Raw genomic sequence first — 23,685 nt, 5'->3', positions numbered from 1 at the left:
CCTGAATCACCTCGACATCGCCTGGTTCCTTTCTGGCTCCTTCCCGGTCACTGGCTAGTGACCCAGACTCTGTCCCCTCTGCTTTCAGGTTCTTCTGGTCTCCAATCCACCCTTGGATCCACCCGGACACTTTTCATCTGGTCGCCTGCAGCACTTCCTTGCAGATCTCCATTAGAAACATCAACGAAAACCCGACACAAAAAGACACCTATGCACCCGGCTTCCCTGGGTGAGGTGACTCGAGTACTTCGGTGCTCCCGTGGGTGTTGACTCTCGAAGTGTCCTAGCTTAAAGGGGTTGTACCGTAGTCCATCCGGAAGTGTCCTTTTTCAGTAACTTTGTAACTTCTACTTTCCTCAATGGTAACTCGCGACTGTGTTTAGACACTGCAGGCGTCTCCTGTGGGTCTCCTACTTCCTAACCGTTGGTTGTCTAGTGTAGCCCCAGCGATTCCCTAGGCCTATTCCCTATTCCTGAAGTGGCTCTTATACCACTTACTTAGTATATGGTTTGTGAGGCCCCTAGGGCAGAACTGTATTTGTGCAACTTATAGTATGCTTAATGAGTAACTTGTAATGTATTTCGATCTCTGACCTCATAAAGAGTTCCGAGGGGTTGTGTTAGCAATAAATACATATATATTTGATATATGCCTTGTGTGGTGTCCTTTCATTTGGTATTCAAGGGATTATAATTGGTAAAACAGCTTGCTTTACATGCTCTCTGAAGTTTTAGCCTAAGACTGCTGGTCCATGCTACCACTAGGATAGCTGATCTATAAGGTTGACTTTACAACCACCATCATAAGGGTCGTTTAGTCTGGTGAAAGGTGCCTACTAGAATAGTGGACAACATATGCCAGGCTAACTTCTCACACACGTTGCACGCGGAAAAGGAAAAAACTGACGTAGACGCGCTGGGGTGGGGCTTATGTGACCTCGCTGACGTCTTGTACGCAGACGACGCCTGGGCGGAGTCGCGTGATGTTGCCCCACCCCCGGCACGCAGGGATGCTGTGGCAAAAAGTTGCCGGATCCAGTCTCACGCCTGGGGATAATTCTACGTGAAGGAATCTGCGGCTAGTAGTCTCTATCAGATAAAGGAGTTTAGTGAAGGGGAGTTTTCTATGTGTGAAACTCAGTAGAAATTGCTAAAGTTCAAAGTGAAACTTGCTATCTTTTTTCACTTCAAGATGAAGTAATGGCCAGTGTAGCCTAGTTGGCTAGGCTGCATTATTGTCTTTTTTATCTCTCAAGTGTCTATGTAGGCCTTCCTGAAGAAAGGCAGAAGATGAAAACTTAAGAAGATATATCTAATGAAGTGCTCCGGGGTCCACGCACATGGGCGGGACTATTCACATGATTATGACTATACACGGAAATCCCCTACAAGAGAACAACAGATATGCTCCTATTGATCAGTAGCTTCCCAAGCAATAAAGGATGGTTTTGCAGAGGCTTAGCATGCTGAAAAGAGATACGATGGCAACAGAAATTATGCACAAAAAGTGACTATCTTAGGACATAGCAAACAAAATGGATGCTAGTTGGAGGGGATAGACCCCACCAGAGTACCAGCAGGTTACTCCTTTGGCATATTGAGGGAAATGTTGTTTACTGCAGCACCCTGCCTCTAAACATGAGACAGCTCCACTCCCTAGTAACGGGGTAGGGGTGCAGTGTGAGAATATGTTATGATGCTCAAAACCAAGGTGGCATTCAGGAAAGATGAAAGGGATAGAAGCCATCAGTCATGTGGCTGTGATTTGTTCTAAGCTATAGTCGAGTAAAGGAAAAGGATGTGTGAAAAACAGGTAGCTTCTATAAAAGTACTAAAAATCTATTTGGCTCTGGTGATGCAGAGTCATAGTGATGAAATGTTGAGGTATTTGTGAAAGAAGTAAAAGCACAATAATTGGGTTTAGAGGACATTAATTTATGGACATCCATGGCAGTAATTTTGGTATGAATCTATGAAAGGCTTAAAAAGAGGAGAAGTGCATGTTCATAAAGGGTCATAACTGTACAGCTATAGACGGCCAAAAAGATTTGAGAGGGCCAGGAACCCGAGTCACCATAGAGGTGGCCCAGCCACAAGAGCACGGTGGGTAGCGTATGGCAACAAAGCTATGACATGATGAAACGGGTTTCCTAAAAAGCCATGTGATTGGGTGGGCCATGAGATATTGTAGGTCAAGATATTACAAGAGATGACAAAACCATAAGCTTACTCCCTTTCTAAACCAAAAAGAAGTCCCTCCCCAAACTCACTGCAGCAAACAGGGGTAACTCAAAGTCTCAACCTATCTTGTGCTCTTTCAACCTACTAACACAAAATTAAACATCCAATCTAATTCAAACCTCTATTCTATCTGGTTGTCCAGCATATGCCTCGTCCTCCCCTCATAACACATTCAACTCAACTGTTGTTCAGTCCTCTGCTACTATACAGAGAGGAGAGAGAGCATCAACTCCTCCTTAATAAAGTATGACTTCCCAAATGACCTGAAAACATTATATATTAAATATATTCTAAATAAACATCAACGCCCATCTCATTACAAGCCAATGACCCCTTTTTAGGTAAACTCATTAAAAAGGCTGCCTTCACACAAATATCACTTTTTGAAAAAAAATTATCTTCGGTCAGAAAGAATGGATTAAGACCAAGAGAAATACTAAATAATCACTCAACAACTTATGGGATGACTTTAAGAACGTTTCTGACAACACTGTTGTTACAGCTCCACTACTCTTGACTTACTGCTACTTTTTGATACAGTCTACTACCAGCTATTAGACCAAAGGGTATACACCACTAAGACTAGGGTACAATACTTAAATTGGTTAAATCCTTCCCCAAGGACATGTCTCAAACTGTCTAAGTACCACCATGCAATTCTGCATCATAGATCAGTTTTGTAGATGCCCCCCCTCTCCCAGACTCAACTATTGCACCATTACTTCAAGTAGCTAAGACCTCAACTTAAACAGATGGGACCATATTACCCTTTCTCAAAGCACCACATTGGTTACCTATTGCCAAAAGGATATCCTTCAAAGCCCTAAGAATCAAATATACCATCCACTGGTTGGAACCTGCCTTCCTCAAATCAAAACAGACAATACATCAAAGGAGAAACGCCACATCAATATTGGTCCTACAGCTAATAATTGCCAGTTATTTAATCCTCATGGTGCTGCTCCTTCTCCGTTGACATGTCAATTAGAGAAAAAACACCCAACGAAAATCAGATTTGTCTCCAACCATTTTTAATTCAAATGAGTTCTGGTTTTACCTCTAACATAGGCACAAGCACCCGTAAGACTGTAATTCTGGCAGGTTTGCAATGACTGCATTTAAATCTATCCTCATGCTTCTTTGCTTACTGTCATGTGCATTAACAGTGATCACACACTGCTGCGTCACACTTGGAAAACATTCTCCCAGCATCATACAACAGCAAACCGCACCAGTAATAGATAGCACAGTTACAAACACCCTTTTCACATCCATACAATTCAGAACTACAACCATTAACTTTATCTGCAAAGGGCTTTGGGACCTTGACATGAGGTAGGAAAGCCCAGTGGAAATTGCAGCCATACATTCCAACAAGGTTATTTAAGTTTGGATTAAAAGACCACAGAGGGCTAAGAGAATCCAGAAAAGGGTACCGAGTGGTGCAACTAAGAGAGAAGGCAAGCAGAGGTACAGAACAATGGTATATAAAGTGGGAGAAGGCATGTCACTGACTGGTTACAATCTTCAGAGGATTGATAAAATACTAATTAAAGGCATACCAGGGGACCGACCAGCTAGCAGGGGAGATCGTAATGACAAGGAGGGTGCCATGGATTGGGAACAAGCCAAAGAAGTTTAAGGGGGACTGCGTAGTACTAAATTTTGCTAACGCAGAGGTACTCCCAAACGTCCTGGCCAACATCTTTCCCCCTCAACGAAGAAGTGGTTCCATAATCCCCCTTACCCTGAAATTCTTTTATAGTGAGAACCAGATTGCGACCTTCTCCAACATCCCTAGACCTAGAAGGAATACAAGAGTCACTAACTGGGGAGGGGACACTAGACCCAGATACAACAATGACCGTTTCCATCCTATGATTAGTCTTGGGACAGGGCAATGTAACTATCCGACTGGGCCAACTGCCAGAACACCTAGGTTAAATTGGCCCATTATAAACAGGGGGGGACCAAGCACCCCGGGATATGATCATAGAGGTCAGGGAAATGGGTTGATAGCCCGGTCGGGAAATGAACAGCTCTTGATGCGTTCAAATACCCCACGACCCATGTGGAACACAACAGCTAGCGGATGGGGTCAGGAGGCCACCCCTTTTGACTGGGGATTTGGAATGGGGAATAGGTATGGAGTCTTATCCAATTTAAATGATTGCGACTGACATATGGAGGACATTAATTTGGTAAAAGATGTTTTAGATCAGCCACCAGTCCAGAGCAGTCAACTTATTAATGGCTTAGATCCCAGCGAGTTCATCTTTCAGATAGGGCAAGAAGACGAAGACCAAGTCACATCAAAACATGAACATCTCCCCACTTTAAATCTGCCTGAGCACTGTGCGAATCAGAGCCTTGCCAGTGATAACCCGCAGAGCCTTTCGAAAGTGGGAACTAATGAAGGGACCCAACCGTCACGAGCAGCTGAAGGGGTATTGGTGCGGTACTCAGAGCCTAAGACACCTATAGATTCTTGCAAGATGATAAGCTGGAACATAGCGGGGCTAAACGCCAAACGACAGGATAAGGCATGGTCAAGTTTTGTTTTAGGCCACCATATTATTGCTCTCCAGGAAACCTGGGACACATCCGCCAATCTTTGGTGGGATGGGTTTACCAGCTTTACCAAAGCAGCTGTCCCCAGTCGTATGGGGAGAGCTAAGGGAGGCCTTTTAATTCTGTTCTCCTTAGACCTGAAGGGAAGTTGTAGGCAGATTAGCACCGATTCCCATAACATATTAATGGTAGAAAGAGTGACCAACAACACTAGCAGGACCATATATATACACTTTTACAACTCAGGGAACAGTGACCATAGAGGATGTAACATCACTAATATAGACATTTTAAAATTAGCCAGCCAGAATACCAAGTATGACAAGAGTATATTTTATTAGGCGATTTTAACATTCACCCATGTAACCTAGTCTGTAGGAGAAGTAGAGATGATGGGGACGAAGGACTAGAGGGACCCCACTTCGAACATACTACAGAGGGAGAGGAGTTAGAAGATTTTCTTGGTAACTTCGATTTGTACGAACCAGATGGTGGCCTCAGATTGCCAACTTTCACCGGTGTCCACCAAGGTACAATAATAGATTATATCTTTGTTACCCAAGGTATTTTAAACCGGGTTATTGCCTATCGTACGGTACAAACACATTTTAGCGATCATAACCCGGTAGTACTCGAAGTGGCTTGGGGAGTTCACATGGGATTACCCCCAATGATAGCAAGGTCCGTTCACCCCCTAAGGACTTCTGACCAAGGCAGGCGAGTGAAATGGGCAAAGGTGGTCCCGGAAAAATTCTATGCAGAAAATTTCCTTAAGATCAAGGACCAGGTCGGGATTTGCAAAAATCCTTGTGCCCAGGGCCAAGAAATTGTAGAGGCATTCGAGGCAATATGTGGGCAGGTGTCACAGGATCTTTTAGTCAAGCCAAAAAAAGGAACCCCAGGAAATAAGTGCTGGTTTGACTCAGCATGTTCTAAAGCTCATAGATTACTGCTGGCAGCCCTAAAAAATATTCCTAGGGTAAAAGATGAGATCACCAGACTAAGGAAAATTTATAAGCTGGCCGTAAAAAAACGAAAGGACACCATTAAACGTGAAGCGTGGGAAAACCTCCTTTCAGTGGCAGTCCTGAAGGATAGTAGGAACGTTTGGGAGATTATTAAACAGCCCTTCTTCTCAGATGACAATAACGAATCCATGGACTGTGTTATCCCTGACGAAAAATGGTTGTCTCATTTTAAAAGTGTATACGGGGATAATGACGAAGTAATTAAAGGTGTTCCGTTGGTAACCTTAGCCGCCAGTCCCATCCTTTTCAATTATCAAGAAGTGGAAAAAGCTATCTTGGCTACTACAAAGCATAAGGCACCCGGTCCCGATGGAGTCCCTGCTGACTTTTTTATGTATTCACCAAAATTGTGGGCAGAGGTTTTGGCAAACGTGTTCAATGCAGTCAATGGCAACCCAGCACCTGCCTCATGGGACATCTCCACCATCGTCCCTATTTTAAAAAAAGGCCAGCGGGATGATCCCGGCTGTTATAGGCCTATATCCCTCCTGGATTCATCTGTAAAAATCTTAGGTAGAGTCCTTTTATCCAGGTTGAGGGTAAATGTTGAGAGCTGTGGTGGATTGTCTGAGATCCAATATGGTTTTAGAGAAAGAAAAGGGACCATTGAACAGTGCGCCAACTTGCACTTGCTCATCTCCAAATACACCGTGGCCAAGGAGGGGTCCGTGTTTCTAGCATTCATGGCTTTTGCATCGGCTTTTGATTTGGTCAACAGGACAAAGTTGTGGGCCATCCTGTTGGAGATGGGTATTGACGAGGCATTGGTCACCTTTATGGCCACTCTGCACCAAGAGCTCTTTGCAGCCGTACGTGTAACGAATGAGGGTAGGTGTACCCCCCTCTTTAAATCATTAAAGGGGGTACGGCAAGGCTGTATATTAGCCCCCTTGCTCTTCACCATTTATATCAACGGCCTGGGCGCACACCTAGGGGAGCAGGAAGCCGACGTCCCTCATGCAGGAGCCGTTAAAATCCCGGCGCTCCTATATGCGGATGACGCCGTACTGATCGCTCGCACGGGTGTTGGCCTCCAGCACCTTTTGAATGCCTTTGGTTCATTTATGGAGCGATTGGATCTTAAGGTAAACGTAACCAAGTCACATACAATGGTGGTGGGCCGTGAGTGTAGTAAGAAGAGAAGTAAAACATTCACATGTAGGGGGGACACGGTTTCCAGGGTATCTACATTTCCCTATCTAGGCGTACTGTTTGATCAGAAAGGGACCTGGGGCCCGCAGGTAAGAGCAAAGAGGTTGGCTGTCATTAGATCATCATCAGCACTCCTGGGCTTTGCTGGTAGGCTAGGGGCTAGGCCTATGGAAGCTCTGTTAAAAATCTATAAGAGTAAATCTGTGGCCATTGCGCTATATGGTTCCGCATTGTGGGGTTATGTAAACTTGGAACCAATCCAGAGAGCAGAGAATAGATTCATCAGAACCTTGCTTTCTGTACCACAGTCGACCCCAACCTACTCCATCCATAAAGAAGTGGGCCTAAATTTCTTGTCTGACATGCTGAGCATGGCCCCTCTGATCTTTTGGTTAAAAATGTGGATGAACGAAGAACTCCCATTAAATCATAAGATCATGTCTGACGTTCTGTCCCTGGACAAATCTAACAAGATCCCCTGGTTGGCCTATCTGGCTACGGCATTTTCAGACCTGGGACGTCCGGAGCTTTTTTCCTCCCCCGAGAACATCAAGGTACATGACATCGATTTTGTAAAAAAGTCCTTTATGGGAAGGAAGGAAGCATGCCGTGAAGAATGTGAACTGGCGAAACCGTCAGTGAGGGAACATTGCCTACTTATTAACTCATTTTCACTAGCACCTTACCTTGGTTTTGTTACAATTCCCTTCCATAGGTTCCTTTTAACTAAGTTTAGATTTAATTTGTTACATTTTTATTTAGGCTCTTTTAAAAGTTGGCAGAAGCCGGAACTAGCCTTGCCCTGTAGCTGCGACCAGTTCTCTGTACAAGATACAATGCATTTTGTCATGTTTTGTGGGTTGTATTTAGAGCCAAGAAAAAAATACCTGTTGCCCATTCTTAAATAGGCTGGCTTCACTCAAGTGAGACCGGCCCTGCTCTTTTTACAATTACTGCCCAATCCCCACATTACTTTTTGTATAGCTAATTTTCTGGTAGCCGCTTCAAGGGTGAAAGCTGTCTGCCTAGATTCGCCTTAAAGCAAATGTTTTACTATATATACTCATTTTTGAATGTAATACTTTTTAACTGTCTGTAATACTTTTTAATTGCTTGTTTGTATCTACCGTTTTTTAAGAAAAAGAGAAAAAAAACCTTGTATGAAATGTTTTTAACTTTTCCCCCTCTTTGTATGGCTTTTAAATAAGTCGAATAAAGATATTCTGACTGACTACTAATTAAAGAATAAACTCTGCAGCTTTTAAGTTGAAGACAAGTTCAAAGGGCTTGAAGGTGGAGCCTTGGTTCTGGGAACAGAGGCAAGGTCTGGAGTAACTTCTAACTGCTTTACGAAACCAAACTGCAGCAAATCTCAAATCCAAAGTCTGTTCTCTCCTATAATAGGTCAGATATACAACACTCTTTGACAAGGAATTAAGTGAAACAACTCCAAAAAAAATTAAACTGATAAATAAAATGTCTTTATTTTACATTGGTGTGGCAAGTAAATCATAGGAAAAAGAAAACCATCATATCATTATTTACACTGTACAAGTCACTTCCGCAGCTTATCACAGAATGTTTGTTTGGAAATTAGGCTGCAAATGGTACCCACAGAACTAGTAATGTAACTAACAAGCAGCTGACGACTCCCAATTTCTCTACTAGATTTTTCTAATTCTGTTAAAATATTGCTAATGTGCACTGAAATCATTTATGGAGTATGTGTTTTACACTCCTTTGTCAGGCCTTTTATCACATTTTCTCTCTGCCTGGAAATAATAAAACTGAACACTGACTTATAGAGCCCCAGTAGGGCTAGCAGATACTGAATGGAATCTAGATTGAACAGAATAGTGACTACTGAAGCAAACGCTGGATTTAAGCTTTTTAACCCCACTGGGCTTGTGATGGCTACGTCATCATCAATGTTGCTATTTCTGCATATCATCCTTGTTTGCTTACGCACACACACACACACAATGATTGTTAAGTGTGGTGAGATATGGTTGGTGTGAAGAACTTACTGATCTCGAAGATGACTCTCTGCAGTAGGATAGTCATAGGACTATAGGACTGGTTATTCATCAGAATCCAACTGATGTGAACTGCTCAACAGCAGTATTTTATCATGCCAAATAAAACACATTAGCAAGGATATGATGTGGCAGAGATCGATACTAACTCCACCTTCCTTGTTGATGTATATAAAATCACATAATAAATAAAAAGTGCCAGCATGTTTAAGAAATTCTTGGAGTTTTGGGAAATGAAAGAACCTCATCTTATGTTGATACAGATGCTCTTCATATCTAGAATATAAAAGAGAACGAAGGAACTTAAAAATAATGAGAGAATATATGTAGATTTAGACGGCATGGGTTAGAAAGAGAGAGTTGTGAATTATAATAGTATTATAATCAAAAGTGTATGACATACCCTAAAATCCCCTTTTAAGTATCCAGTGACATTAGATGAAGATGAGATATACTAGTGAATGAAGCCTACAGGCAATGATGTATGAAATATTAACTACTAAGTCTAAGGATAAAACCTGACTTTGCAGAACTACAGCAAATGAGCCTGCGTAGAAGATAACAGTTCTATATAAGAATATTACTTCGTTTACATTTTTAAATTATTGATCATAGTATTACCTAGCAGATATTTCAATGCATTTTTCATGACAGTGATATAATTAGCTTCAGGAACAAGTGGTTTACTTCTTGCATCTATGGAACTGCATAAAATGGTGGCGTAATCATATAGTCAAAGTCTTAAGAGGTGAATTGAAATTTTGTAAATAAAACGTAGCTATAAAACCATACAATTTTCTGTGATAATCCCGATTTTCAGCATTAGACTTTAATAGTTGAAGTGTCGAGGGTCCATAGAATTCCTAGAGAAATGTTACAGAAACACGAGCCTTTGAACAAACCATAACATATTGGTTCCGTGTTTAAATGGCATGTTAGCTCATCTGCGGTGGAAATGGTCTGAATCAATCAGATCCAAAATTGTGAGATATGATATTCAGTCCATTTAGGAGGCCCAGGCTGCATTTCTCAAAATGTTTACAAACTGGGAATGTGGGGAGGAAGGTCTGCTGTTCCTCAGACCCCTCCGATCCCTGCAGTCATAGACATTTGCAAGGGGTCATAAAATGCTTCTGTCTTCCTAAATATTAACGAGTTAAGAAGTTTTATGACTGGAGAATGTACATTTGACAATTCGACTGATTAGCACATCAGTGGCCTTGCAAAGCGAAGCACAGTCACACACAAATCCCTGTGCAAAAACACACCAACTGGTCTTCCTATATTGGAGCCTGGGCTCTCTCAGTGCTGAATATGTTCAGCTTCACTGTGCGATCTGAAATCTAAATTTAGTGTCTTAAACCGTGGTTGTGGTCAAATTGGCATATCATTTCTACAACTTCTTCCCATTGCTAGAAAGTCAGAACATACCTTGAATTAGTCATCCACTGCTTCATCGTGACACGTTTGGACTAAAATAGGAGCTTGTCTAAAATATGGGCATTGTCCTGTGGCGGTTAATAAGAGTATTTTACCAACAATAACTCATCCCAAAAATATTCCTCAAAGATCCAGTGTCCTTTTCTTTGGAGCTGGGTGCTGCTATGGCTTAGATCGTTAATGAACCAGCTGCAGAATCTATGTAAAAAATTACTTTTAAAGATTTCAGGCCAAGACGGTAACAGTCTTTCACACGTAGATAGTAAGTACAGTGATTAGCAAGAACAAATCAGAATACTAAAGATGACACAAAAGATAACTCATTTTATAGCAACATTCCTATGAGTGTGACGTTTTGTAGAAATAATTCCTATTACAAGTCTATTGCACTGGTGATATCATATTTAAGAGTCTTAGCAAATTCCTCCTTTAGAGGGAATTCTTTTGTATGATAAATTACCAAGTTATTATCATATTTCCATTGTTAAATCCCGCTTATCCATGTAGTAGCATCTAGAAGCCATTAATTGACGTGGAAATTAACGTAAAATATACTTCTGCATTTTCATTTTGTATAGTCCAATGGAGTAAATAACAATATATATATAAATGTGTGCATACACATGTACAACAGCAGTAAAAAATCCCTGGAAACAAGTACATCTCACAGCCAAATACATCTGCAGCATAATGGAAACAATGCTTGTGACACAGGCAGCATACACTCACTGAAATATGAAAATACTTTCTAGAGCACAAACACCTCGTCCTGAGAATGAACACCCTTGCTATATCCCCTTGTATACACAGCACCCCTCAGACTCACACTTAATTACACATTCCTCCTAACACTAGCCTACAGATGCTGGTGATAACTGCCAGTAATTGCTTGGAGGCGTCAGGGTACTGAATGTAAATGTTTAAACACAGCAGAGTAGTATAGCATAAATGTGCAGCAGCCTAATACTGGACCCAATTCCTAGACATTTCTACCACACAGCTATGATTACCCTTCTGACAGGTGGTTTGCTGGCAGTATATATTTTACATTTTCCGCCAGTACTATAGCTTTACTGCTCGTGATGAATACAACTGATGGTAAAAACTACTGCTGCAAAATGCAGCACTCTTCCTAGCTAGGCTACATTTCAGATAGTAGCTGACTGTCGTTTTCATTTACCACCAGCAATTAAATTATCACCCTTTCCAGAATTGTATCATAGATATCCAAGATATCTTATGCAGGGACCTCTGGCATCAGGCCTTTGTTTGGTTGAAGATAGTGATGTTCTTCGCCTGAAAAAATTTCTCACTGAATTTTCTCACTCGTTCCATTCCCTGAGCAATGTCGCTTCTGCTCCAACTCCGACACTGCTAGCTTCAGGTCAGCAACCACAAGGTCAACATCATCTTCTGTGGTTCCTCTTCCCACGCTTAGACGCAGAGCATTGCAGGCAATCTCATATGGAATCCCGCTTTTGAGAAGGATTGGAGAAGGTCTACAAAACAAAATGTTCTTGACTAAAATTCATCACTGCATTCAAAGGCATTAAGACAAATATGCTTCAAATTGTACTGAAAAACATACATACCCCTCAGGTATACAAATTTCCGCCAAACGCTCACACTACAATGCATAATCAATTAACTATATTATACTTGTTTCTTCAATATCATCCCTCTATGCTTCTTCCAATGAAAGTATCCATTAACCTCTGTTACATGACTGACAATCCCACGATAGCAAGGTATGATCAAAGTTCCATGTATTTGAACCACTAACATTTTGCCCTTGTAAGGGCTTTTAGATCCCCTAAAAAAGGTGCTCTACTATTATCATGTGTTCATGTCGAAGATTGCAGGGTGAAGCTTCTCATACATAACCCTGGTTTATGCAGCTCGTTTCCTTAGACTTGAAGACGGTGACTCATCATTCAGATGAACCTTCAAACGTACACTTATTTTGTCAAAGTAATGTTCTGTGCTTAAGTATAGGCAATGTTTGTTTAAATGCCACATGGCAAAATGTGTATTGTTTGCTAATTATAGTAAAACATTTCTGCCTCAAAGAGCGTAGTTTAGAACGAACACCTAGGCCTTGTCTCGTCTCAATGGGAACACGGGCAACCACAAACACCTTTTAACCATTTTGGGCTTCATCACGGACATACGGCTTAAGTCCCCATATCAGAGTATGCTTTGGAACCATGTCTGGGCATCCCCACACCATTTAGGGTGACTTACTCAAACAGCAAAAATGGGATTCACAAGTATTTTACAGTCAGGTTGTGCAACCTCTCCAATTACCAGAAAACAGATATTCCTGTACCCATTAGAAAGAACATTAACAAAGATAACTTGTTCTGGTAATGGATACTTGCTCCCACAGCTACCTTGACTAAACCAATTCAATAGCAACCAACAGAAGAAGGGCCTAAGAACAAGACTGATGTCATTAAGAAAGTTATTCAATAAGATGAAACTTTTTATAATTTCGAGAAAACTTTGTTCGTACAAAAGGACAATTGTACTTAAGAGATTTTGTAACCGTAACAAAATATTCTGCGTGCTGCCTACAGAAGATAGTTCTGCAAATACGAGTAAAGGGGAATGCATTGCCAGTAGAAATAGGCTACCACAACAGCAATAATCTTTTGAGCTGAACCTATTCCGAAAGAAGGACAGAAAATTGGTAATGTTCATCTCCTCCAGTAATCTTTCGATATTCCCTTGAGGCTGAGTAAATGCAATATGGAAATGAGTGGCTTGCATATGGAGGACCAGCTTGAGGTTTTGATACACATGGCAGAGACTAACCCCAGGCAATTATCTGCAAGGCCCACTGGTCCGATGTTTTCCTTTGCTACTGGCTCAAAAACCACATTAGCTGTCCCGACTGGAGTTTCCTGATGCTGTAAATCAGAGTCTTACTAGGCGGAGTTAAAGAGGATGATTATGGCTCATTCTCCTGCCCACCTTTCTCTGAACCTCTACCTCTGAAAGCGTGAGAAGGTTGCTATTGTTAATTCTGCTGCAGCGTTTGATGCTTCCTACTCCTGCACGACTGGTGACGACTAGCCTTGGAAATATCAATATTGCGATGGAATATCTTTTATTATCAGGCCAGGACTAAAGCTCTTGCTATGGCTTTACTCAGTTTAACCTTTTCAAAGGATGCCTCGGCCTTTCCTCCAAATAAACAACACCTTTAAAGGAAAAAGGCATGTCAAACAACTAACACTGGACATCTCACAAGATGCTGGTTTTGTATATTCACAAATGTCTACGCATTATGATCACTGATCCCTTAGCACAAGCCAATGATCTAACTGCATCCAAACCAAACTGCGTAGACTTCTTGAAAGGGGAAATAACCTTTACTCCACGCCATTAACCACGCTGTGCCTTTACAACGTGGTTCGAACCACAAACGCATCTTTACAATGCATTAATTTACACAGCAAGTCGTTGCAACGACTTGCCTTAAGGGAAGCGTTGTTGGATTGATGTTATGTTGGACCTTAAGTCCAACAATTTCCCTATTGTTGCGGAGATTGCCGTTGGAATAGTAAATTATACTTTTTCAACTCAAACGCTTTCCCTAAGGCAAGTCATGTAAAGACACGTTTGGGGTTCGGACCACGTTGTAAAGGCATCCAGAAAAAATGTCTGCGTGGTTCTGACATTCATCCCTTGAAAGCATTCATACTATCCTTGCATAACTCAGCAAAGGACTTTGCATGTAATCAGTCAGGCTAGGAAAGGATGCTGCCACAGACTCCACAGAGCATGATTGTACATGGAGAAAAAGCAACCATCATTTGAAAATGTCACTGCATTACTGCATGATGCAAATATTTTATGGCCCCAAGCATCTGGTCTTTTAGATTCCTACCTTTGTGATAATCCAGACTTCAACTTAAAAGCTGAACCTTCCACTACCAATTTCTCAGGAGTATGATTAGACGGGAGGTACTGAGAAGCTGATGACTCCACCCTATACGTGTGAGCACCCATTCTTGTCATTGACAAATTACACTGAGGTCTATCCTAAGAGCAAGGTACCTGATCTTCGAGTGCCTCATTGAAATGCAAACCACCTTCTGAAGTCACTTACCATCCAATGTATCAGTAAACAATGACAAATTCAGCTCCACTCTTTGCATGTATATTTCCAGGTGCTTTGTTGAGGGCCCATGAAAACTGACGCTGCTCAGCCAAAACAAGCTCTTCAGGTTAATGGGTGTCCAATTCAAGGAATGGCAAAGGTCACTAGCATTCTGCCACTCCGCCAAGAGTGCAGTATAATCTAATGGTGAATATAATGTATCACCTTCACTGTCCTCATCATCATATCTCTCCCAAGAGGACTGAGGCTTCTGAATCGGATCATAAGCCAAACCAAATAGGTTATGCATTTTCTGCATGGACACATTGGCAGAAGGTTTTTGGGCATATCTAGAAAACAAGACTCTTTCGGTGTATTTCCTGGCTAACAGCAAAAAAGATTCAAATTTAACAATTCAGAGCAAGAGCCTGAGCCAAAGCTAATGCTCCGAACAAAGCAAGAGGAATTTCTCGATATCAATACTGACTGTGGACCAGAAGGTGACACTGAAGAAATAAATTAAGTCAAGACCGGCGCTTGGGCTGAAGCCACAGACTTCATACTAGGCTCCAGTTCTGTTACAGGTGCAGCGCCTGAACAGGCGAATCAGCGGGCCTTTCCAAAAATCACCAACACAGCTTGCACTTGCGCTGTAGTTGAGCAAGCTGTAGAGAAAGCTTGCTTTAAACGGCTACAGAACAAGAATAGGCTTCCTTACACCTCTTCTTCTTTTTACAATGAGATGGCGTAAGTTGTTCCTTCTTGTGCTTCTTAGCTCCTAGAATGAGCACGGTGCAATCCTTCTGGGCTGAGATTTAGGCTTTCAGCATAAGTTTGGCTTTCTTCTCCCAAATTGCCTTTGAGTGCATAAGAGCACACAGCAGACAATGCAAGGTAATGGTAATGACCCAGATCCCATAAGGACTTACAATGTGGATTAATGCCTGACATCAGTCGTATGCACTGGAAGTAGAGCTATAAGCACAAAGACTTTGAAGGGGACATTTTCCCCAAACCACTCCACAAATATCAATACCTCAGCAGTTCCACATTCTGCACCGATGAAGATGCAGAAAAAAAGAAACTCAGTCACCAACAGCTGGGTGCCCTTTATGTATGTTGCATGCCACTTCTGGCAGAGTCCCACAGATTTGTGCAGGACATCATGGAAAATCACTAAGCACGGGCTGTGAACTCTGCTCCGTTCACTGAGTTTGCGGGGTTTTCTGTACTCCGAGGAGCACGAGTCAAGTTGGAGAGCTGGAGCCAGGAAAACCCACCTCCAGGCGGGATTTTTCCAGCCTGCACTCCCCAACGCTGGTGTTTGCGTTGATTTTCCAGTGCAGGACAAACACCCGGCACTGAAAATCAATTCGAACAAGAGTGACCAAGCGCACTCCGCTGCTTGCAGAACTCCGAGCTGATGATTTTTTTTGTCACTTTGTGGAGTTCCGCAAACTCCACCCAGGCTTAGATTTCACGCAGTTTTTGGAGACGTGTGTAGCTGTGAAGATTTCAAACTTGGCTCTTCGGGAGGGGTTCAATGAAGGAAGTTATGTGAGCAAGTACTATGCCTGACGTTATGATGCTATGAAATAAGTAACACCTTTTTAAAGATATGCGATCTGACCATTGTGTTCATTCATAAATATAAGCCTTGGTTCATTTTCCTGAAGTGAAAGTATCGATCATGGTAAAAAAAAAAATCATAAATGAATAAAGGCCCGATATATAATGTGAATTTGAGATTCCAAAACCTGCAACTCACTAAATCACAGTGTTTGTGATTGCTAAATGGCTTTAACGTATGTACTAAGCCAAAATGTGTTTAGAAATGCATAATGTATCAATATTTGGAAGGAGCATGTGAAAAGGTTACTTACTTGTTAATCCTAGTTCAGTATTGTAGGTATTCTCACTAAAGTCACAAACGTAGAGCAATACAGCACGCTGTGCCCCAGAACACTTCTCTATATATGTATATGTACTTTGTCTTCTGACGTTGGAGGTAAACATCAATATCTCAATCTTGCAGTTAGTTTGTGATAGGTAGCTTTAACAGCATTTTTCTATAGTACCATATTAAACCACATTGTAGCACCCAGTTGTAGAAATGTGTTAAACATTTAAGAAAAGGAATGTGCCGGTCAGGTCAAAAGTTTGGTCTCAAAAACCACGCATGGCTCTAGTAGTCCTTTGCAGTGAAGGGAACTACTTTGTGGGTACTCCTTGTGAAAGAGCAGCATGCCGTCACTCACAGTGAAGTTAGCCAATGGCTGAAGTGAGCTGACCCACTGCCCCATGGTGTAGTGGGCAGAAGAAAAATATGAATGACCCAACAACAGCCCAATGGATGGAGAGGGCTGGCTGAAGCCCCTCATAAGTAAGTTAAGTGTGCATTCAGAGAAATATATATCTGTCTTCCTGTCACTAACACTCTAAGGTCTAATTGCTGCAACCCATGGAGCAGCTCAATCTCTCCTCTCTTTGCCCACTATATCACCGTGCATGTGGTCAGCATTTGTTGACCATTTTCTTTCTGGAATGGAACAGGATATCATGGCCACCTTACACACAGGGTGGCATCTATTATTTACAAACAAATCAAGGAAAAAAATGTCAAGTTCAAAATCGTGCTTTTTTCACCTGTCGCCTTGGTCTGAGTGGCAAGCAGCGCCAACACTAGCCAGCAGGGTACGGCAATGAGACAGCACAGCTCGACCTGCAAGAGACAAAGAGGCAGTTTCAGTGCATAAACAAAAAAGAACTGAATAAAGCTAGATAAATATTGACTAATTTAGAAAGACACAATCAGGAAATAAAACAAACAACTTTCAACAGGAAGGTAGCAAGGCATCGGGCACCAGAATAAAGAGAATAAAGCAGATCAGAAGAGAAAAAGAACAAGCATTTGCAATGCAATAGGTCTTGCATTACTGAAAGTTTGAGCTATTGGTTTTGCAAGTAATAAAGCAACGCCAATATCTCAAACTTTCAGTAATGCGAGACCTATTGCATTGCAAATGCTTGTTTTTTTTGGAAGGCACAGGCAGATGAAGTGATTTGCCCAGTATCACACAATGTTGAACCATTGCTGAGACTTGAATGTGGTTCCTTAGCTCCAATGTCAGCAGCTCCGGCTGTTAGGCCACATCCTCTCTATGAACCTCGATTTAGAACAACATCCTTGTATCCATCAAGACCGACACAATTCTGATTCAATTTAGGAAAGAGCTGAAGATGCGCCTCTTTAAAGAACGCTACATCACGATGCAGTAACAGTCCACTTCTGCCTCTTGAATCCAACTACCTCTCCAATCACTGGTTTACTGTTTATTTGTTTTAGACATTTGTGTCCTTTTGATGAGGGATCTTTTCCGGACTGCCTAGCCAGGGTAAAATCTGGCTCTCCCTTAGACCCTCTCCCTGCAAACATCTTGCAACAGCTTTCTCAAGAGGCCCTTGGCATCTTTAAAGCGCTTCTAAATGCATCTTTACAAGAATCATGCGTTCCCTTAGACTGGAAGCGCGCAATGGTGGTTCCTTTGTTGAAAAAGCCTCGAGCGGACCCTACGGTTATGTCAAACTTCCGCCTCATCTCATTGCTGCCGGTCCTTTCCAAAGTTCTGGAAAAGCACATCAACTGTCAGCTGTCATTTTTCTACAGTAACCACTTTGTTGGGGGTCACGGAGAAGTTGCGCTCCTGCCTGGATAGAGGGGAGACTACGGCGCTCATTTTATTAGATCTGAGCGCCGCATTCGACACAGTGTCACATTCCATCCTTTTAAAGTCTCTCCAGTCGGCAGGAGTTGTAGGACCCGCGTTAACTTGGCTGTCCTCCTTTCTCAGTGACCGTACATTCCAGGTTTTCTCTTCTAAATCCTCATCTACCATCAGGCCATCTGCGTACGGAGTCCCCCAGGGGTCCACTCTGAGCCCTGTGGTGTTTAACATCTACGTGAGACCCCTGGCATCTATTGTGGAGGAGGCAGGTTTATCCCTCTTCTCGTACGCCGATGACACGCACATTATTTTTTCTTTGTCTTCTACTAAGGAAGGCTCTTTCTCCTCTCTTCAGGTTTGCTTACGGCGGGTGTCGGAGTGGATGTGTGCTAATTTGCTGAAACTAAATGGAGAGAAGACCGAGGTGGTCATTTTAGGCAAACATAAGCACCTTTGGGGGCCCCAATACTGGCCACTGGAAATGGGCAGTCTTCCTCAACCGGTTACCCAAGTCCGTAACCTGGGGTTTACTATTGACAACAACCTCTCAATGCGGCAACAGGCGGTCAGCGTTGCCTCCACCTGTTTTACCATTCTAAGATGGTTGCGGAAGATCATCTGGATGCTTCCAGACCCCACAAAACAAACGGTAGTCCAGGCGCTTGTCACCTCGCGTCTGGACTACGGGAACGTTCTGTACCTGGGGGAAACCAGGAGGTGTTGAAGAAGCTCCAGGTGGTCCAGAATTCCACAGCCCGCCTTCTATGCCATATCCCAAGGAGATCTTCCATCTCTCCTATTTTGCGGGATTTACACTGGCTCCGCATTGTGAGTCGCATTAAATTTAAAACCCTATGCCTTGTTTTTAAAATCAAACAAGGGTTATCCCCCCTTTACCTTCAGGAGATTGTCCAGCCGTATGTCCCTGTTCGGCCCCTACGCTCAGTCACCCAAGGTAATTTGGTAACACCGAGTTGTAGATTATCCAGAATGGGTGGGCGCTCCTTCGCATTTCTCGGCCCCAGATTATGGAATTCTCTTCCCTGGTCTATGAAACAGGAACATGTTTATTTTAAGTTTCTGCGAGATCTTAAAACCTGGCTTTTTCTTCAGTGATTAGCTATCCAGTTATTCAGTTCAGTAGTCGAACTGCCTGCACCGGGAAACCCTGTCTAGGGTAGCTGTGCGCATTATAAATGTATTAAATAATAATAATAATAACAGTGCTCGCTGTCTTTTGGTTAGATTTGTGCTATATAAATTATACTAGCAGCCCGTCCAGACGTTGTCCGGGTATGAATTGCTGCCGGCCAGTAGTATATTGTTTTGTAGGATTTCGTTTTGATAGCATTTCTTATCTGTGACAGGCCTGTGAAACGCTCCGATTCACAGTGCACTGCTGATGCACTTAAGAGTGCGCGTTCAGTAGTGTGTGAACTCGAGTTTCCCTACTTTATTTTTCCTTGCAATATTATATAGCGCGAACTCGACAACATGGCATGAGCACAATTTACATTACAGAAGAACACATTCATTTGTGGTAGGCACGGGGAGACAAAGCGATTTGCCTGGAATCACAGGATTTGAGCTGATGCCGAGATTCGAACGTAGCTCCTCAGCTCTAAAGTTCGCAATTCTAGAACTTGTGGCGGGAGGTGTGTCTAAAAGTGTATGTCAGTGCTGGCCATCAATGAGAGAGACCTGTGCATTTTTCAAATCGGTGGTGAAAAAATATGAGTATGTTGCTGGAGATGTGGGCCGCCGTGCCACCAATGTACTTACCGGGGGAGGGTAAACACCCATTATTCCTCAACTTTCTTTCCGCATACCATCACTCCGCATACTTTCATTACGAAAGTACCATGACTCCGCAATGCCATTATAAAGCATGGCATTACATTTTATATGCTTTTACCACGCATACATTTACAACGAAATTCGTTGTAAATGCAGGAATGGTAAAAGCATGTTTTTTTAAAATGTTTGGATAAGGTAAGTATGGGTATAGGGGTATATGTTTTGGGGTACTGAGGTATATGTTTTGGGGTGTTTGGGTATTTTAAGGGTTCAGATATAGTTTTGGGTTTTGGGGTACAGGGGTAGTTTTAGGGTTTAGGGATAGGTATGGTTTTGGGGTACGGGGGTATTTTTAGGGTTCAGGGCTAGGTTTGGGTTTTGGGGTATAGGGGTATTTTTAGGGTTCAGGGGTAGGTTTGGGTTTTGGGGTACAGGGGTATTTTAAGGGTTCAGGGCTAGGTTTGGGTTTTGGGGTACAGGGGTATTTTTAGGGTTCAGGGCTAGGTTTGGGTTTTGGGGTACAGGGGTATTTCAGGGTTTAGGGGTGGGTTTGGGGTACAGGGTTATTTTTATGGTTCAGGGCTAGGTTTGGGTTTTGGGGTATAGGGGTATTTTTAGGGTTCATGGGTACGTTTGGGTTTTGGGGTACAGGGGTATTTTAAGGGTTCAGGGCTAGGTTTGGGTTTTGGGGTACAGGGGTATTTATAGGGTTCAGGACTGGTTTTGGGGTACAGGGTATATTTATAAGGTTAAGATGGGTTAGTGTTTAAGGGTGTTGGGGTATTTTAAGGAGTAAGGGTGGGTTATGATTATGGGGTGCAGGGGTATTTAAAGGGAGCAGGGTGGACTGCCGGAGCTGGAATGTACAGAACCTTGGAAGAAAAAACAATGAAATATTGGGCACAACGCTCGCTTTTTTTTCCGTAATCCCGCGCCCCACACACGCCCACGCCCCCAGCACACGCCCACAGCACACGATATGAGAATTGGCATGAAGGGCGGAATGTACCACACGCCCCCAGCGTTTGCCACGCCCACAGCACACGCCCACAGCACAACGCAGACACGCCCACAAGGGGCTACTTTGCTGGCACGGTTCTTTTACCTTTTAAATGTATATGGTCGGCGTCTGCATAGCCTATGTCCTTCTGCTGCAACTGCCCTTTCCAACGCTGTATTGGGTGTTGTGATTGGTGCTGTGGTTCCTGAGATTACCCACCTCAAAGGTTTGGGCTCTCTCTTTATTATATTAGTATAGATATATAGTTATATATATATATATATATATATATATATATATATATGTAAATGCCTATATATATATATATATTCCAAACAATGTGCCCTTGAGCATTGGGAGGTCACTCGACAGAGCTTGGCCATGTGGCTCCCTGATGCAGCCTGTCTCAATTATCCACTTCATTAGTATCTTTGCCAACGCGTTTCAAGGTTAGAAAACCCCTTCTTCCTGGGCTGCCACTAACACATCTGAGCCTCGCATTCATTTGACTTTTGCAGCTTTATTGATTTCCATCACAGTGGGAGGTGCATAGTTCATTTAATCAGTGCATGCTGGAACAGAGAGTTCGTAATTAATGCGAGTGACATTGTTCACTTTCAGTAAGTTCAGATGTAATTTGCTTAGTTACGGCATGTTTATTTCCTGTAGTAGGATTGTAGATCATTAAGCAGGCTTAATTTGGCATATAAAGCGCTGTGCTGAGAGCAGTCTTGGTTAGTGCAAAATAACAGCCTCACCTGCTGGATTCTGTATTTCCTTTCCAGCCGGTGATGGTGCCACTCCCCACGGCATATGTATATATATATATATATATATATATATTCACTGAAAAAAACATAGGTTTCAGGCCGTATATAGTTAGGAATTAGCATTTAAAAAACCTTTAAAATTCACTCAAAAAACTATAAGTTTTAGGGGTGTTATAGTTAGCTGGACATTTCACTCATACAAAACCATTGAAATTGCTCCTATATAGTTAGTTGTACTAACTATATTTCGCGCACCCGCAATCCACTGCTGATGATGTCACATATTACATCATTCATGACATGGTCAGTGACATCACTGATGACATCTCAAATGACATCACTGATGACATCATCCAGTGAATGTGGTTTGCTTCATTATTTAAATATGCATTATATATATAGCAATTTGCATTGAAGAATGAGTGGATATATAAAAATAATTATTTGGATGGAGGATTTAGTAGCAGTGTAATTGACTGTTTACTTGACAAATTTATAGTGTCTCACTAAATATAGTGGATAGTGACTAAACTGTTTGAATATCTGTATCACTTTGTCAGTTGTTGTGTAAACTGGTTCTCCAGTTGGTTACTAGCTATGTGAAAGTCTATATTAGTTATTGATTAGTTAACTGAGTATTTGTATGGGAGAGTGAATGTGTGTGTGGTTCAGTGGGGGTTGTGTGACTGCCCGAAGATGTGTGAATAGTTGATTCACTAGATATATGAAGTTAAAACTACATGTTCTAACAGTTGTTTGGGTGAGTGAATATCTTTATGGGTGTGGTGATGAGCAAATATATTTCTCAATGGTACATGTCCAACAAACTAGAAAAATAAAAGGCAGTGTATGTGTCAGTTGTTGTATATAAATAAGTATACATAATACTCAATGATTGTGTGAGTGACTGTATGGATAACTGTATACTTGTAATAATGATTTTATAATTCACTAAGTATGACTTACTATCTAAATGAATAGATGAAGTTCTGTTTGTATAAGTGTGTAGCTAAGTAAATATGTAAGTATGATCCATTGTTTGCATAAGTGAGTAGGATGACTTCATATGTGAATAGGATGTGTGCTGGAGTGTAACGTCGATATAGGTGTATAAGTATTTTTGATAGTGCTCTATTGTTCATTGACAGCATGTATGAGTGAATCTACAGATTTTACTAGTGTATGAAAAGGTGTATGTGATTGTCACGTGGATAATGTCATCAGTGATGTCATCAGTGATGTCATTTGAGATGTCATCAGTGATGTCACTGACCATGTCATGAATGATGTAATATGCGACATCATCAGCAATGGATTGCGGGTGCGCGAAATATAGTTAGTACAACTAACTATATAGGAGCAATTTCAATGGTTTTGTATGAGTGAAATGTCCAGCTAACTATAACACCCCTAAAACTTATAGTTTTTTGAGTGAATTTTAACGTTTTTTTAAATGCTAATTCCTAACTATATAAGGTCTGAAACCTATGGTTTTTTCAGTGAATTTCAAAGGTTTTTTAAATGCTAATTCCTAACTATATAAGGCCTGAAACCTATGTTTTTTTCAGTGAATTTGCAAGGTTTTTTAAATGCTAATTCCTAACTATATAAGGCCTGAAACCTATGTTTTTTCAGTGAATTTCAAAGGTTTTTTTAATGCTAATTCCTAACTATATAAGACCTGAAAGCCCACCAGGAATCTCCAGTATGCGCCAGGGGACTGCATTGCAGAGAGGTGTAATGAAGCCACGCCCCTTTTTACACCTCTCTGCAACGCAGCCCCCGGGCGTGTTTGCAGAGGGGGAACTAATTCCTCT

At 42.0% G+C, this 23,685-nt stretch overlaps 1 protein-coding gene across 2 annotated transcripts in view; it reads right to left on the bottom strand.

Moving 5' to 3' along the window:
• Positions 1–8,451: 8,451 nt before the first annotated feature.
• SCLY (selenocysteine lyase) overlaps positions 8,452–23,685 on the bottom strand; it is a 189,770-nt gene continuing 174,536 nt past the window's right edge. For both annotated transcript variants that reach the window (XM_078666457.1, XM_078666456.1), the window contains exons 12-13: positions 17,223–17,298; positions 8,452–11,967 (exon numbers count right to left, since the gene is read on the bottom strand). In XM_078666457.1, the coding sequence (XP_078522583.1) occupies positions 11,778–11,967; positions 17,223–17,298 (266 nt within the window). In that variant the 3' untranslated portion in view covers positions 8,452–11,777. The remainder of the gene's footprint in view (positions 11,968–17,222; positions 17,299–23,685) is intronic.

This window comes from Lissotriton helveticus, chromosome 11, assembly GCF_964261635.1.
Source record: "Lissotriton helveticus chromosome 11, aLisHel1.1, whole genome shotgun sequence".
NCBI classification, from domain to species: Eukaryota; Metazoa; Chordata; class Amphibia; order Caudata; family Salamandridae; genus Lissotriton; species Lissotriton helveticus.
This window is presented reverse-complemented; position numbering and strand designations above follow the sequence as displayed.